The 12,415-nt window shown below is 45.5% G+C and overlaps 1 protein-coding gene across 2 annotated transcripts in view; it reads right to left on the bottom strand.

Annotated features, from left to right (window-relative positions):
• The window catches only part of LOC136384667 (cytochrome P450 2C21-like), a 149,424-nt gene that overhangs the window by 112,498 nt on the left and 24,511 nt on the right, over positions 1 to 12,415 (bottom strand). The window contains exons 7-9 of one of the 2 annotated variants that reach the window (XR_010747634.1): positions 9,787 to 9,974; positions 8,072 to 8,213; positions 4,292 to 5,282 (exon numbers count right to left, since the gene is read on the bottom strand). Coding sequence is in view for 1 of the 2 variants with exons in the window: in XM_066355125.1 (XP_066211222.1) it covers positions 5,101 to 5,282; positions 8,072 to 8,213; positions 9,787 to 9,974 (512 nt within the window). In the remaining variant the exon portion in view is untranslated. Of the gene's footprint in view, positions 1 to 3,817; positions 5,283 to 8,071; positions 8,214 to 9,786; positions 9,975 to 12,415 lie in introns of those variants that run through there. The other variant, XM_066355125.1, reaches the window with a different exon arrangement.

Below are 12,415 nucleotides of genomic sequence, written 5' to 3'. Positions count from 1 at the left end.
TGTGCACTACCCCAGCTGTGACCACTTCATCTCCAATAAAAACAAGCCCTGAGATCCCTCCCCTGAATGCCTTCTGCAAGTCAAGGATTTTTAGACGAGATCGGGCGCGTTCAGGGTGGTTTGGCTGTAGACAAGTCAAGGATTTTTAGATAGAAATTTATACTGTTTTCTTCAGTATAATTTAATGCGCACGCACGTGCGTGTGTATTAAGGGATATGGGAGAGACTGCAAGATCCATTATCACTCTCTTGTTTTTTAGCAAAATTTTTATTTTCTTTGGGTCAAGAAGATATTCAGAGGGGAAAACTATCATTCACAAACTCTCTTGCACTAGATATGGCCATGTGACTATGTTCTGATCAAAATGTAAATGGAACAGTAGTGTGGATTTCTGGGGAAGAGAAAGCTGGCTGATCTGGAAGGGCGACTCCCCCACTAGCCTTTCCCCTCCTCTTCCTTTCGGGAAACGGGCACGATGGCTGGAGCACCGGCTGCCTACTAGGACCACGAGGTAACTTTGAGAAGGAAAGTCCCGGGCTTGGCAGATGGAGCACAGGACGGAGGAGTCCAGGTCATGATGAGCATGGAGCTGCCGTGTCAGGCAGCTCAGCGTGCCCAGACCTCAGGTCCTCTCCTCTGACAGGAGGGCATCCGACTAGGTGAGCTCTGCAGTGCCGTCTACGTCCCATTTGGGCTGGACTGGACTGACCTCCTCTCTCAATCCAAGGGCTCTGCACCCACTTACTCAAGGAGAAGCTGTAATTTCTCACCTGTTTTGACAAAACTGTCATTTCTAGGGCCGGCCCCTAAGTTATCTGTCTCATGGGCCTACTAGTGGAACTTAGTACAGGGTAGGGCTCATTACTTCCCTTCTGCACAGGTAGGTACTCCAGGCAAAGGGGGAATTCCTGGTAGAACACTATCCTCTCAGCATAAAAGAACCTTTTTCCTAATTTCCTGTGCTTGTGAACTGCCAGTTTCTCTAAAGAACCCATCCTAACGGGGAGGAGGCCTGGGAGTTGGCGCTGTTTACAGTAGGGAACTTTCAGCTCAGGAAGGACTCCCAGGAGGGGCTGGGGAGGTGACTCTTTCAGGGGACCATCGGCTCTGACCCCCACAGGCTGCCTTGAGCAATGAAGTCAAGCCCCCTGGAGCCCGGCTGGAGCGAGTCTCACATCAGAAGCCCCCGGCGTCCCTCCCAGGAGCACCAGCACTCTCTCCACGGGCGGGCACGCAGGAGAGAGGAGAGGGGAGCAGTAGAAAGCAGGACTCCTGTGAGGAACCTATACCTCAGGGAGAGGGACAAAGGCAGGGTGTGCAGGGCTGGGCCACAGACACTAGGAAGGGGTGTTAACCCCAGCTCAGCAGAAACGCCGGTCCCACCGGGCTGATCACAGCATCAAAGGGCGCTTAGGAATGAGCACCAGGGAGGCGGTGATCCTGAGGGCTGCCGCTCAAGGTCACCTTCCTGAGAATGGAAAAAGCATCCCTTCTTCAACACACCCACCTGCCAAAAATGTCTCACAATATACAGTTGTTGTTTAAGTAAGATAGTTTTACTGCTGAGGCCCTGGCTGGTTGGCTTGGTGGTAGAGTATTGGCCCAGCATGTGGAAGTCCCAGGTTTGATTCCTGGTCAGGGCACACAGGAGAAGCGACTATCTGCTTCTCCACCCTCCACCTCTCCTTTCTCTCTATCTCTCTCTCTTCCCTCCTGCGGCCAGGGCTCCACTGTAGCAAATTGGCCTAGGCTCTGAGGATGGCTCCATGTCATCCAACACAAGTGCTAGAACAGCTTCAGTTGCAGCAGAGCATCAGCCCCTAGTGGGCATCCTGGGTGGATCCCAGTCGGACACATGAGAGAGTCTGTCTCTCTGCTTCCCTGCTTCTCACTTCAGAAAAAACAACAACTAAATAAATAGAAATATTATGTACTATTAATGTTAAAATTGCACATATGAAACCAAACTTGGTATCATTAGAAAAAAATATAAAGTTGGAGTTTTCCGGGGCCCTTCAGCAGTTGAGACCCAGGGTACGTTCACGGTGCACCCACCCTTAAATCCGCCTCTGGTCACCCTGGCCAGGTGGCTCAGTGGTAGAGCGTTGGCCCAGCATGTGGAAGGTCGGGTTCAATTCCTGGTCAGGGCACACAGGAGAAGCAACCATCTACTTCTTCATCCCTCTTTCTCTCTCCCTGTCTTTCTCTCTCTCTCTTCCCCTCCTGCAGTCATGGCTCAATTGGAGTTAGTTGGCCTGGGACACTGAAGATGGTCCCATGCCCTCCACCTCAGGCGCTAATGGCTTTGTATCTGACAAACGGAGCAATAGCACATATGGGCAGAGCATCGCCCCCTATTGGCCTTGCTGAGTGGATCCCGATTGGGGTACATGCAGGAGACTGACTTGACCTCCCTGCCTCTCATATAATAATAATAATAATAATAATAATAATAATAATAATAATAATAGAGGAGTCTGCTCTCTATGGATTATGTGACACACAAGACGCAGAGATGCACTGACATCCTCCATACAGCCGGCCCTCTCCATGAACCATGACATTCATTTCAGAAACTACCTCTTCTGCAGGATGAGACTCATTTTTCTTACTCTTTGTCCCATGCTCTTGGGAGTGCCACTTACACAGTAGAATTAGAGAGCTTTTTTTTCAATTTGTGAATTTTTAAAAAATGATTTTAGTTATTCATTTTTAGAGATAAGAGGGAGAGGGAGAGGGAGGGAGAGAGAGAGAGAGAGAGATAGAGATAGAGAGAGAGAGAGAGAGAGAAGGAAGGAGGGGCAGGAAGCATCAACTCCCATATGTGTCTTGACCAGAAAAGCCTAGGGTTTTAAGCCGATGACCTCAGTGTTCCAGGTTGACATTTTACCCATGTGCCACCACAGGTCAAGCCAAGAATTGGAGAGGTTTTGTTTTTTGTTTTTTTTTTGTTTTGTATTTTTCTGAAGCTGGAAACGGGGAGAGACAATCAGACAGACTCCTGCATGCGCCCGACCGGGATCCACCCGGCACGCCCACCACCAGGAGCGACGCTCTGCCCACCAGAGGGCGATGCTCTGCCCCTCCGGGGCGTCACTCTGCTGCGACCAGAGCCACTCCAGCGCCTGGGGCAGAGGCCAAGGAGCCATCCCCAGCGCCTGGGCCATCTTTGCTCCAATGGAGCCTCGGCTGCGGGAGGGGAAGAGAGAGACAGAGAGGAAGGAGGGGGGGGGTGGAGAAGCAAATGGGCGCTTCTCCTATGTGCCCTGGCCGGGAATCGAACCCGGGTCCCCCGCACGCCAGGCCGACGCTCTACCGCTGAGCCAACCGGCCAGGGCGGAGAGGTTTTCTTAACCTTGTAAAACATAAGAGAAGAGCAGTGGTGGAAATGCTGACGGATGGCTGTCTTCAGATGCGAGGATGTGAGAGAAGTTAGAGTTCTGAGGCTGCTCTTGACTTGACCTGTTAGGAATTGGCTTTGATTCTTCCAGTGGAGCTTTCTTCTCTTTCTAAGCGAGAGAGCGAGGGAGCAGGGGAAACAGACAGGGACAGACATACAGCAAGGGGAGAGAGAGGTGAAGCATCAATATTTCATTGTATCACCTTAGTTATTCATTGACTGCTTCTCATATGGGGCTAGACCAGGTGGGGGGTGGCTCCAGCTAAGCCAGTGACCCCTTGCTCAATCCACTGACCTTGGGCTAAAGCTAGCAACCATGGGGTCATTCATTGATTCATTCATTCATCATTCATCATTCAATCAAGTAGTCATTCATTTGTCAGTTATTTATTGAGTCAATACGTGCCAGGCGCCACTCCAGGTAACTGCTATTTATTAGTGAACAAAACAAAGGTCCTTGCTCATGTGGAACATGTATTTTAGTGGATGGTGGGTACATACTAGTAATTCATTTTGGTTTTACTTTTTTTTTCTTTTACAGAGACAGAGAGAGTCAGAGAAAGAGGAATAGATAGGGACAGACAGACAGGAGGGAGAGAGATGAGAAGCATCAATCATTAGATTTTCCGTTGTGACACCTTAGTTGTTCATTGATTGCTTTCTCATATGTGCCTTGACCGTGGACCTTCAGCAGACCGAGTAACCTCTTTCTTGCTCAAGCCAGTGACCTTGGGTCCAAGCTGGTGAGCTTTGCTCAAACCAGATGAACCCGCACTCAAGGTGTCAACCTCCGGGTCTCGAACCTGGGTTCTTCGCAGCTTAGTCCAATGCTCTATCCACTGTGCCACCGCCTGGTCAGGCTGGTTTTAATTTTTACTTCCCACCGTAACTTATATTCTCATGTATATTGACCTGATAAAAATCCTCTTCTGTGAAGTGACTATTCAAACATTTTGCCCATTCAAAATAATATTGGCAGTGTCTTTGTGCTTTTTTGGTTCTTTATATAATATGGATATACATCCTTTCGGGATATATTCATTGTGATTATTTCTCCCAGTCTTTACTTTACTTTTTGATTATCTTTTTTTTTAAGTGAATGGAGGGGAGATAGAGAGAGAGAGACTCCCGCATGCGCCCCAACTGGTATCCACCTGGCTACTCCCGTCTGGGGCCTCAAATCAATCGAGCTCTCCTCAGCTCGAACCAACAGAGCCACTGGCTTCAGGAGCGAAGAGAGAGAGAGAACGGGGAGAGGGAGGAAGGGGAGACAACCAGATGGTTGCTTCTTCTGTGAGTCATGACTGGGAATCGAACCCGGATCATCCATATGCTGGGCCAATGTTCTATCCACTGAGCCCACTGGCCAGGGCCGCCTTTTGATGATCTTAAATGGTACCATTTGATAAATAGATAGAGCTTAAATTAATTTAACTAAAGACTTATTTGACAATCTCTTATAACTAGTGCTGTCTGCAGAGTTTAAAGTCATAAAGACATTCTCCTATGTCTCACACGAGAGGCTTTATAGTTTTATTTTGTACAGGACGGGAGAAATTAGAAGAGACAGAGCTTAGGAAAGTCATTCCTCCTGTTCAGAAAGAGGTGGGTAATGGCTCACACACTGAACAGAAAGCGTCTGGCTCATTCAGATGAAGACAGAGGGTCTTGTTCTGCAACCTGGCAGCGTGCCCCTTCTTCACACTGGAATGAAACAGAGCTTATAGTCGGGCGGTACAGAGCCTAACCCAGAGACAGCTGGAGTGATGTCAATGTCCTTCAGATCAACCACAGGCTTCAGGGTAAAATGCTGTAAAATGTGGGTCAGTATTAAAAACAGCTCCATGCGGGCCAGTCCTTCTCCAACACAAACTCTTTTTCCTAAAAATGACACAGAAATTACATATTAATTTAATTCTATTTCTGAGTTAACACAGAGAGAGGCTCAAAAATATGGAAATAAGAAATAAATATATAAGCATCTTAATAAAAGACTAATTAACTTATGTCTTCTCTTATCTACAGCGGAACCTGGATTCCTTCATTCCCTCAGCACCTACCTCTGTGTGCGTGCTGCAAGAAAGATTCTATTCTGTGCTCCCACGTTGGATTTGCTTTCCTGAGGCTTGTCAGTGACATCTTTCCATGCACACACACACATGCTGACCTACCCAACTGGCATGAGGCACACACTGCACTTTTCCATGGTCAGTTCCAAGGCTCAGTAAAGGGTTTCTTTCTCCTCATCTGTGTTTTAAAGCAGTGGTCCACAACCTTTTTTGGGCCACGGACCGGTTTAATGTCAGAAAATATTTTTACGGAGCGGCCTTTAGGATGGGATGGATAAATGTATCACGTGACCAAGACAAGCGTCAAGAGTGAGTCTTAGATGAATGTGACAGAGGGAATCTGTCATTTTTAAAAAATAAAACATCGTTCAGACTTAAATATAAATAAAACGGAAATAATGTAAGTTATTTATTCTTTCTCTGTGGACCGGTACCAAATGGCCCATGGACCGGTACCGGTCCGCGGCCTGGGGGTTGGGGACCACTGTTCTAAAGGATAATCTTAATCTTGTCATGGCCCTGCTTTAAAAAATTTTAGGAGCTTACCGTTGCCAAGTATATAAAGAAACATCACGAACTAGCCACAGCATTACTATCCACTAATCCCCAAACAGACTGGCAATTTCAGATGTTGTCTCAAATTCCAGCGGTCCCTCCACATGGAATAGTCTCCCCCTCTGCTCTGCCTGCTGACACTCTCTACACTTTACTAGATCCTGTTCAGATGTCATTTACTCTATGCAAACTTCTGTGACGTGCTCAGGGTATGTAACTCACCCCCCATCTGTTCCCACAGCCCTCATTAATGTTCTAACACAGCACATGTCGCATGAAGTTCTAATAATTCGTCTTTCTCACTGACTGGAATATAAGCTCTGAAGGTAAGGCCTTTCATCTTGTAATGATGCCTACAGTGTCAGACAAAAGCGAGTCTGCAAACCCAGTGATATGAATAGAAACCTTGAGCAGGCTCATTTCACAGGAAGAAAGATAAGGCCTTTTACTCTCTCTTCTTCCCTCTGTTTCCCCTTTGGAGTGTGCTGAATATTCTCTGGGTCTCCTTCCTTTCAGGTCCATTCTGTGTGTGTCATTGGAGCTTACTCTCTGCTCAAGAAGCTGATTCCTATGACTTGCATAAACCCAGAAGTTGGTTCCTTCTGAGTTCTGAATAATAAATTCAGAAGATTAGATATTGAAATGGCCAGAGTATTTAATCCTCACTCCCACCCCGTCAGACTGCAGTTTAGACAGTGGCTCTATTCCTCTGCCTCTAAACGCATCTCCTGTTGAGGGGTCCCATCCCTCTTTGCTAAAGATCTACTTGGATTCCAGTTATAGCCACCTTCCCTCGTCCCTTTCAACCTAGGATGGTGATGTTTTTCTTCTGCTGGTGCCAGCCCCTGAGTGCTTTAGCACACCTCATTACATCCCTTAATCTTCCCACACCTCAAAAACTGTCTTTGCATTAAACATGTGTGTGTGTGTGTGTGTGTGTGTGAGTGTGTAACATAGACAGAGAAAGGGACAAATAGGAACAGACAGAAAGGAAGGGAAAGAGATGAGAAATATCAATTCTTCATTATAGCTCCTTAGTTGTTCATTGATTGCTTTTTCATATGTGCCTTGACTGGAGGGGCTACAGCAGAGAGAGTGACATCTTTCTCAATCCAGTGACCATGGGGTCATGTCTATGATCCCAAGCTCATGCTAACAACCTTGCGCTCAAGCTGGATGAGCCTGCACTCAAGCCAGCGAAATCAGGGTTTCGAACCTGGGTCCTCTGTATCCCAGTCCGATGCCCTATCTACTGCACTACTGCCTGGTTAAAATCATTAAACCTTCTTTAGTTGACTTTTCTGAATATGCTCCCTACTTCTTTCCAGGACTCTCACAAATTAAAGAAAGGTACTCGAGTGATACTTTCTCTAAGAAAATTTTCCTTACCCTCTAACTACTCTGCCCTCTGCCCTGGCTGCACAGAGGACAAGAGTCAGGAGCTCCGACCCTGGCCGGTAGCTCATTCTGTTAGAGCGTCATCTGAAACACCAAGGTTGCAGGTTCGATCCCCAGCCAGGGCACATACGGAAAGTGACCGATGAATATAGAACTAAGTGGAACAGCACATGAATGCTTCTCTCTTTCTCCCCTTTCTCTTTCTGTCTCTCTTAAACAAAACAATACAAAGATAAAGGAGTCAGAAGCTTTTGTTTTGGCTCCCACAACAGTCCATTGAAGAAAGACCATTTGTCTCTCTGGGGTCTCATTGCCTATTAATTTGCCTTCCTCTCTTTCAGAGAGGGGATCTGTTTCTTATTCACACTTTATCCTTGGATCTGAGCATGAGTCTGCTGCATACGGGCTCCTCAGTGACGTGTACTGAATGAACTGACTCTAGGAGGAGCTTTTGGCAATGTCAGTGGTGAATTATGGGACAGAACTCATTGAGCAGTCTCCAATCCAATGAGAAATAACCTGGACTTTGGGAGTGGTGCCTCTGTCCTCATGCAAATGACAATTTGTCCAGCCCAGAGTAGCCTCCACACAAAGCCCTGCCTCATCTCTTTGGCCTCTGATGTACAAATAGAAATGAAACTTGCTTACCTGCTGAAAAAGGCATGAAGTAGTCACTCCTCTTAAAGTTGCCTCTTTCATCTAAGAAGTGTCCGGGGTCAAACTGGTCTGGGTTAGGAAACTCTTTGTTATCGTGCAGGATAGAAGTCAGAGATGTGAATATGGATGTGCCCTGATATAAAGAGAAACAGACAAACCAGATTATAAAGAATGGTATGGAGGCCCTGGCCAGTTGGCTCAGTGGTAAAGCATCTGACCAGCGTGTGTCCTGGGTTTGATTCCTGGTCAGGGCACACAGGAGAAGTGTCCATCTACTTCTCCACCCCTCCTTTTTTCACTTCTCTCTCTTTTCTCTTCCCCTTCTATAGCCATGGCTTGATTAAAATGGCTCCGATTGCAACGGAGCAGTGGCCTAGATGGACAGAGCACCGTCCCCTAGTGGGCATGCCAGGTAGATCCTGGGCAGGTGTATGCAGGAGTCTGTCTCTGTCTCCCCTCCTCTCACTAAATTGAAAAAAAAAGAGAATGGCCCTGGCCGGTTGGCTCAGCGGTAGAGTGTCGGCCTAGCGTGCGGAGGACCCGGGTTCGATTCCCGGCCAGGGCACACAGGAGAAGCGCCCATTAGCTTCTCCACCCCTCCGCCGCACCTTCCTCTCTGTCTCTCTCTTCCCCTCCCGCAGCCAAGGCTCCATTGGAGCAAAGATGGCCCGGGTGCTGGGGATGGCTCCTTGGCCTCTGCCTCAGGCGCTAGAGTGGCTCTGGTTGCAACATGGCGATGCCCAGGATGGGCAGAGCATCGTCCCCTGGTGGGCAGAGCGTCGCCCCTGGTGGGCGTGCCGGGTGGATCCCGGTCGGGCACATGCGGGAGTCTGTCTGACTATCTCTCCCTGTTTCCAGCTTCAGAAAAATGCAAAAAAAAAAAAAAAAGAAAAAAAGAAAAAAAAAGAGAATGTTATGGAGCTTTAAATAAACATCCCTTTATCTAATTCTTTTGTATTATACATCAGGAAATTGAGGTATTAAAAGGAGAATTTATTTATTTCATGTCACAGAACAAATTAATGACCAATCCTAACAGGTCTTAAACCATATAAGCCAGTCCTCGCCACTGTTCATGGACCCCAAGGCTTCCTCTTCAGTGTGTGGTCTGATATCAGCACTTGTTTTTCAGAAAACAAAGGATGTTCTCTAGAGTACATTGTTCTTTAAAAATTGCACTATTGTCTCAAGTACTGAAGTCACTGAAAATCCAGCTCATTCTCTTTGAAACCAAGTATGAGGTCTTCCTCAAAACTCTACCTGAGTGGCCGTATTCTTGAAAACCCTTTACTTTCCAATAAGAATGAGAAAATAGTAAGTATCCCTCCTCCTAATGCTTTCTTTCAGTTGACTTGTTGCTCTTTTTTTTTTTCCATGAAAAGTTTGACGAGTAAGTGACACAAACAGCTGAGGAGACAAGGGGAGGACAGGCTGCTGGCTGAGTGGTGAGCGTAGTAAACACACACTGGAGAGCAGAGACGTGGACAGCAGACTGCGCTAACGGACATGCAGGGTGCACTGAAAATCCTCGGGAACGTTAAGTGCTATTATATTTATAAAGTAGTGTCAGCAGACTAGAAGGAAAGGAACACAGAGGGTGAGGTGCCTGAGTTTTGAATGTGCAATACGTGTAGAAAGTGAAGCAGACTGTAATTCTACTACAGTGACAGTCGGAATCTGATTCCCATGAAAAAGGGATCTCTCACCTTTGGAATAAGGTATCCTCTGAAGTTAATGTCCCGGGTCACCTCATGGGGCAGGTTGTTGGGAACAAGGTCACTGTATCTCTGGATCTCGTGCACCACGGCGTCCGTGTAGGGCATGCGGCTCCTGTCCTGCATGCAGGGGCTCCGGTTTCTGCCAACCACACGGTCGATCTCTTCCTGGACTTTAGCTGGCAGGGCAGGAATCAGAATGTATGTGAAATGGAACACTCTTGTGAAACGACCGTCTTAATTTTGGTCACATTGTGGCAGGAGATGGGAAGAAAGGAAAACGACATTTGGCTACCTCCATAAGGGAGAAAAAGAAACAGATTTTTAGTTTCTTGGGCTAATTCGAGTCTCATTAGAGACTTAAATATATGTGCATGTAAAACACAATTGTACCATGAAATTCATTTCTTAACTTTGATTCTCTATTTTGTGTATTTTTGTTTAATGGACTAGGGGGCCTGGGATCCTGAAGGATCACTACAAACCATGTAGTTTAACCTCTTTGTATATGCAGTTTTTGTTTTATTAAATGTGTAGCTTCCAAGGGAGTAAGAGCTTCCCAGTACAGTAAGTGCTTAATAAATATTATAGAACAATTAAATGAGATGTTTAGTTGACTCAGCATAGAGGAACAAGAAGTTAACATTTATAGAGAGTGCAAAATTTGACAGGCATGCCACACTATTTAGTATATTTCTTTCTAATTTCTCAGAATAGTTTTATGTGTTCGGTATTAGTTTATGTATCTTAAAAATGAGAAAAGAGATCCAGAAAAGTAAATATATTTCTTTTTTTTAAATTTTTTTAATTCATTTTAGAGAGGAGAGGGAGAGACAGAGAGAGAGAGAGGAGAGACAGAGAGAGAGAAGGGAGGGAGGAGCTGGAAGCATCAACTCCCATATGTGCCCTGACCAGGCAAGCCCAGGGTTTCGAACCGGCGACCTCAGCATTTCCAGGTCGACGCTTTATCCACTGTACCACCACAGGTGAGGCAGTAAATATATTTCTTAAGGACATCCAGGTATTATGTGGTCTTTCTTATTCCCAAACCCACCATCTTTGAACTTAAATAAGATTATTGTAAGTAATTTGTGTTAGTGAATTATATTTTTCCTTTACCTACAAAGTATATCATGTTAATAGCTTAAGTAGGACTATTCATTAGTTAAAAACAAATGCTTATTAACTTTCTCATTATGGAAGTATTATCATCTCCTTAGACAGAAGAGGGCGTCATACGGGGAAAGGTAGTCATGAGTCTGAGGTCACACAGCTATGTGCTAGTAGAGCAGAACCTGCAGCCACTGTTGTTAGAGCCTATAACCCATTTTCTCTACTACCGGGTGGCTACTGTGGACATATGGGGTGTATCTACCACCTGAAGAATGGTCCTTTAATGGAGCATGTGAAAAATATGTGGCTTAATAGCTATAAGGAAGGAAAGGGTAGGAAATTTAGAGAAGTTTTAGAATTTGCCTTCTCAATTTGAGAGATCAGTTTTGCCTGGAAGAGAGTGGATATATGCAGTGGTTAAAACTGCTTATAAAGTTATATGCTTAGCAAAATATCACAATAAAAGATAATAATGGGAAGGAACATATAAATGGATGTGATGCAAGAAAAAACCCAAATAGAAAATGAAAATGGAAGAACTGGGGAAATATGACACAAGAAGGGCTTTAAATGTGTGTAGGAAAATGTCCCAAACAATTGACAGTCATAATCGACATAGGTCTTACAAGAGTTAGTGAGTTTATTTGGCCAAAAGAATCTGTGACACATGAAAGAAATACATTGCTATCGTATACCCCAATGTGTGCAAGCAAAGTGATTTCAAGGCTGTGCTTGTAAATCACACCTTTTGGAAAACATCCCAGTTATAATGGAGGATAGGGGACTTTAAACCAAGTAGGAAAATCTGATGCTGATGTTGGAGAAAGAAGCTCTTGAGATTTAATTATACTAACACTGTCTGCATGTAACAAACAGGAATGATATAACAGTGGAGGAAATAACCTCTTAATATAAACTCAATAAAAAAGAGGAGGTAAAATGGGAAAATTGCATTTGTAAGAGAAATCATGCTTCTGAGGAAAATTTTGTTTCCCCAAAAGGGTATATTTTAAAAGAAGTTTTTATTTGTGTCTAACTCTAAAGTAAGACACTCCAGTAGAGAAAGATTATGATTTTGTTGAGTTCGTCTTTAGATGGCAAATGTACTTGAGCAGAAATCTCTCTTTTTTTTTTTTTTTTTGACAGAGACAGAGAAAGTCAGAGAGATAGACAGGGACAGACAGGAAGGGAGAGAGATGAGAACCATCAATTTTTCATTGCAACATCTTACTTGTCCTTTGATCGCTTGCTCATTGATTGCTCTCTCCGATGTACTGGGGGGCTACAGCAGAGCAAGTGACCCCTTGCTCAAGTCAGTGGCCTTGGGATTTAAACCAATGACCTTTGGGCTCAAGCCAGCAACAATGGGGTCATGTCTGTGATCCCATGCTCAAGCCAGTACCCCATGCTCAAGCTGCTCAGCCTGTGCTCAGGCCACAGCCTTGGAGTTTCAAAACTGGGTCCTCCACATCCCAGTCCAACGCTATATCCACTGCACCACTGCCTG

The sequence above is a fragment of the Saccopteryx leptura genome, chromosome 13, assembly GCF_036850995.1.
Source record: "Saccopteryx leptura isolate mSacLep1 chromosome 13, mSacLep1_pri_phased_curated, whole genome shotgun sequence".
Taxonomy (NCBI): Eukaryota; Metazoa; Chordata; class Mammalia; order Chiroptera; family Emballonuridae; genus Saccopteryx; species Saccopteryx leptura.
This window is presented reverse-complemented; position numbering and strand designations above follow the sequence as displayed.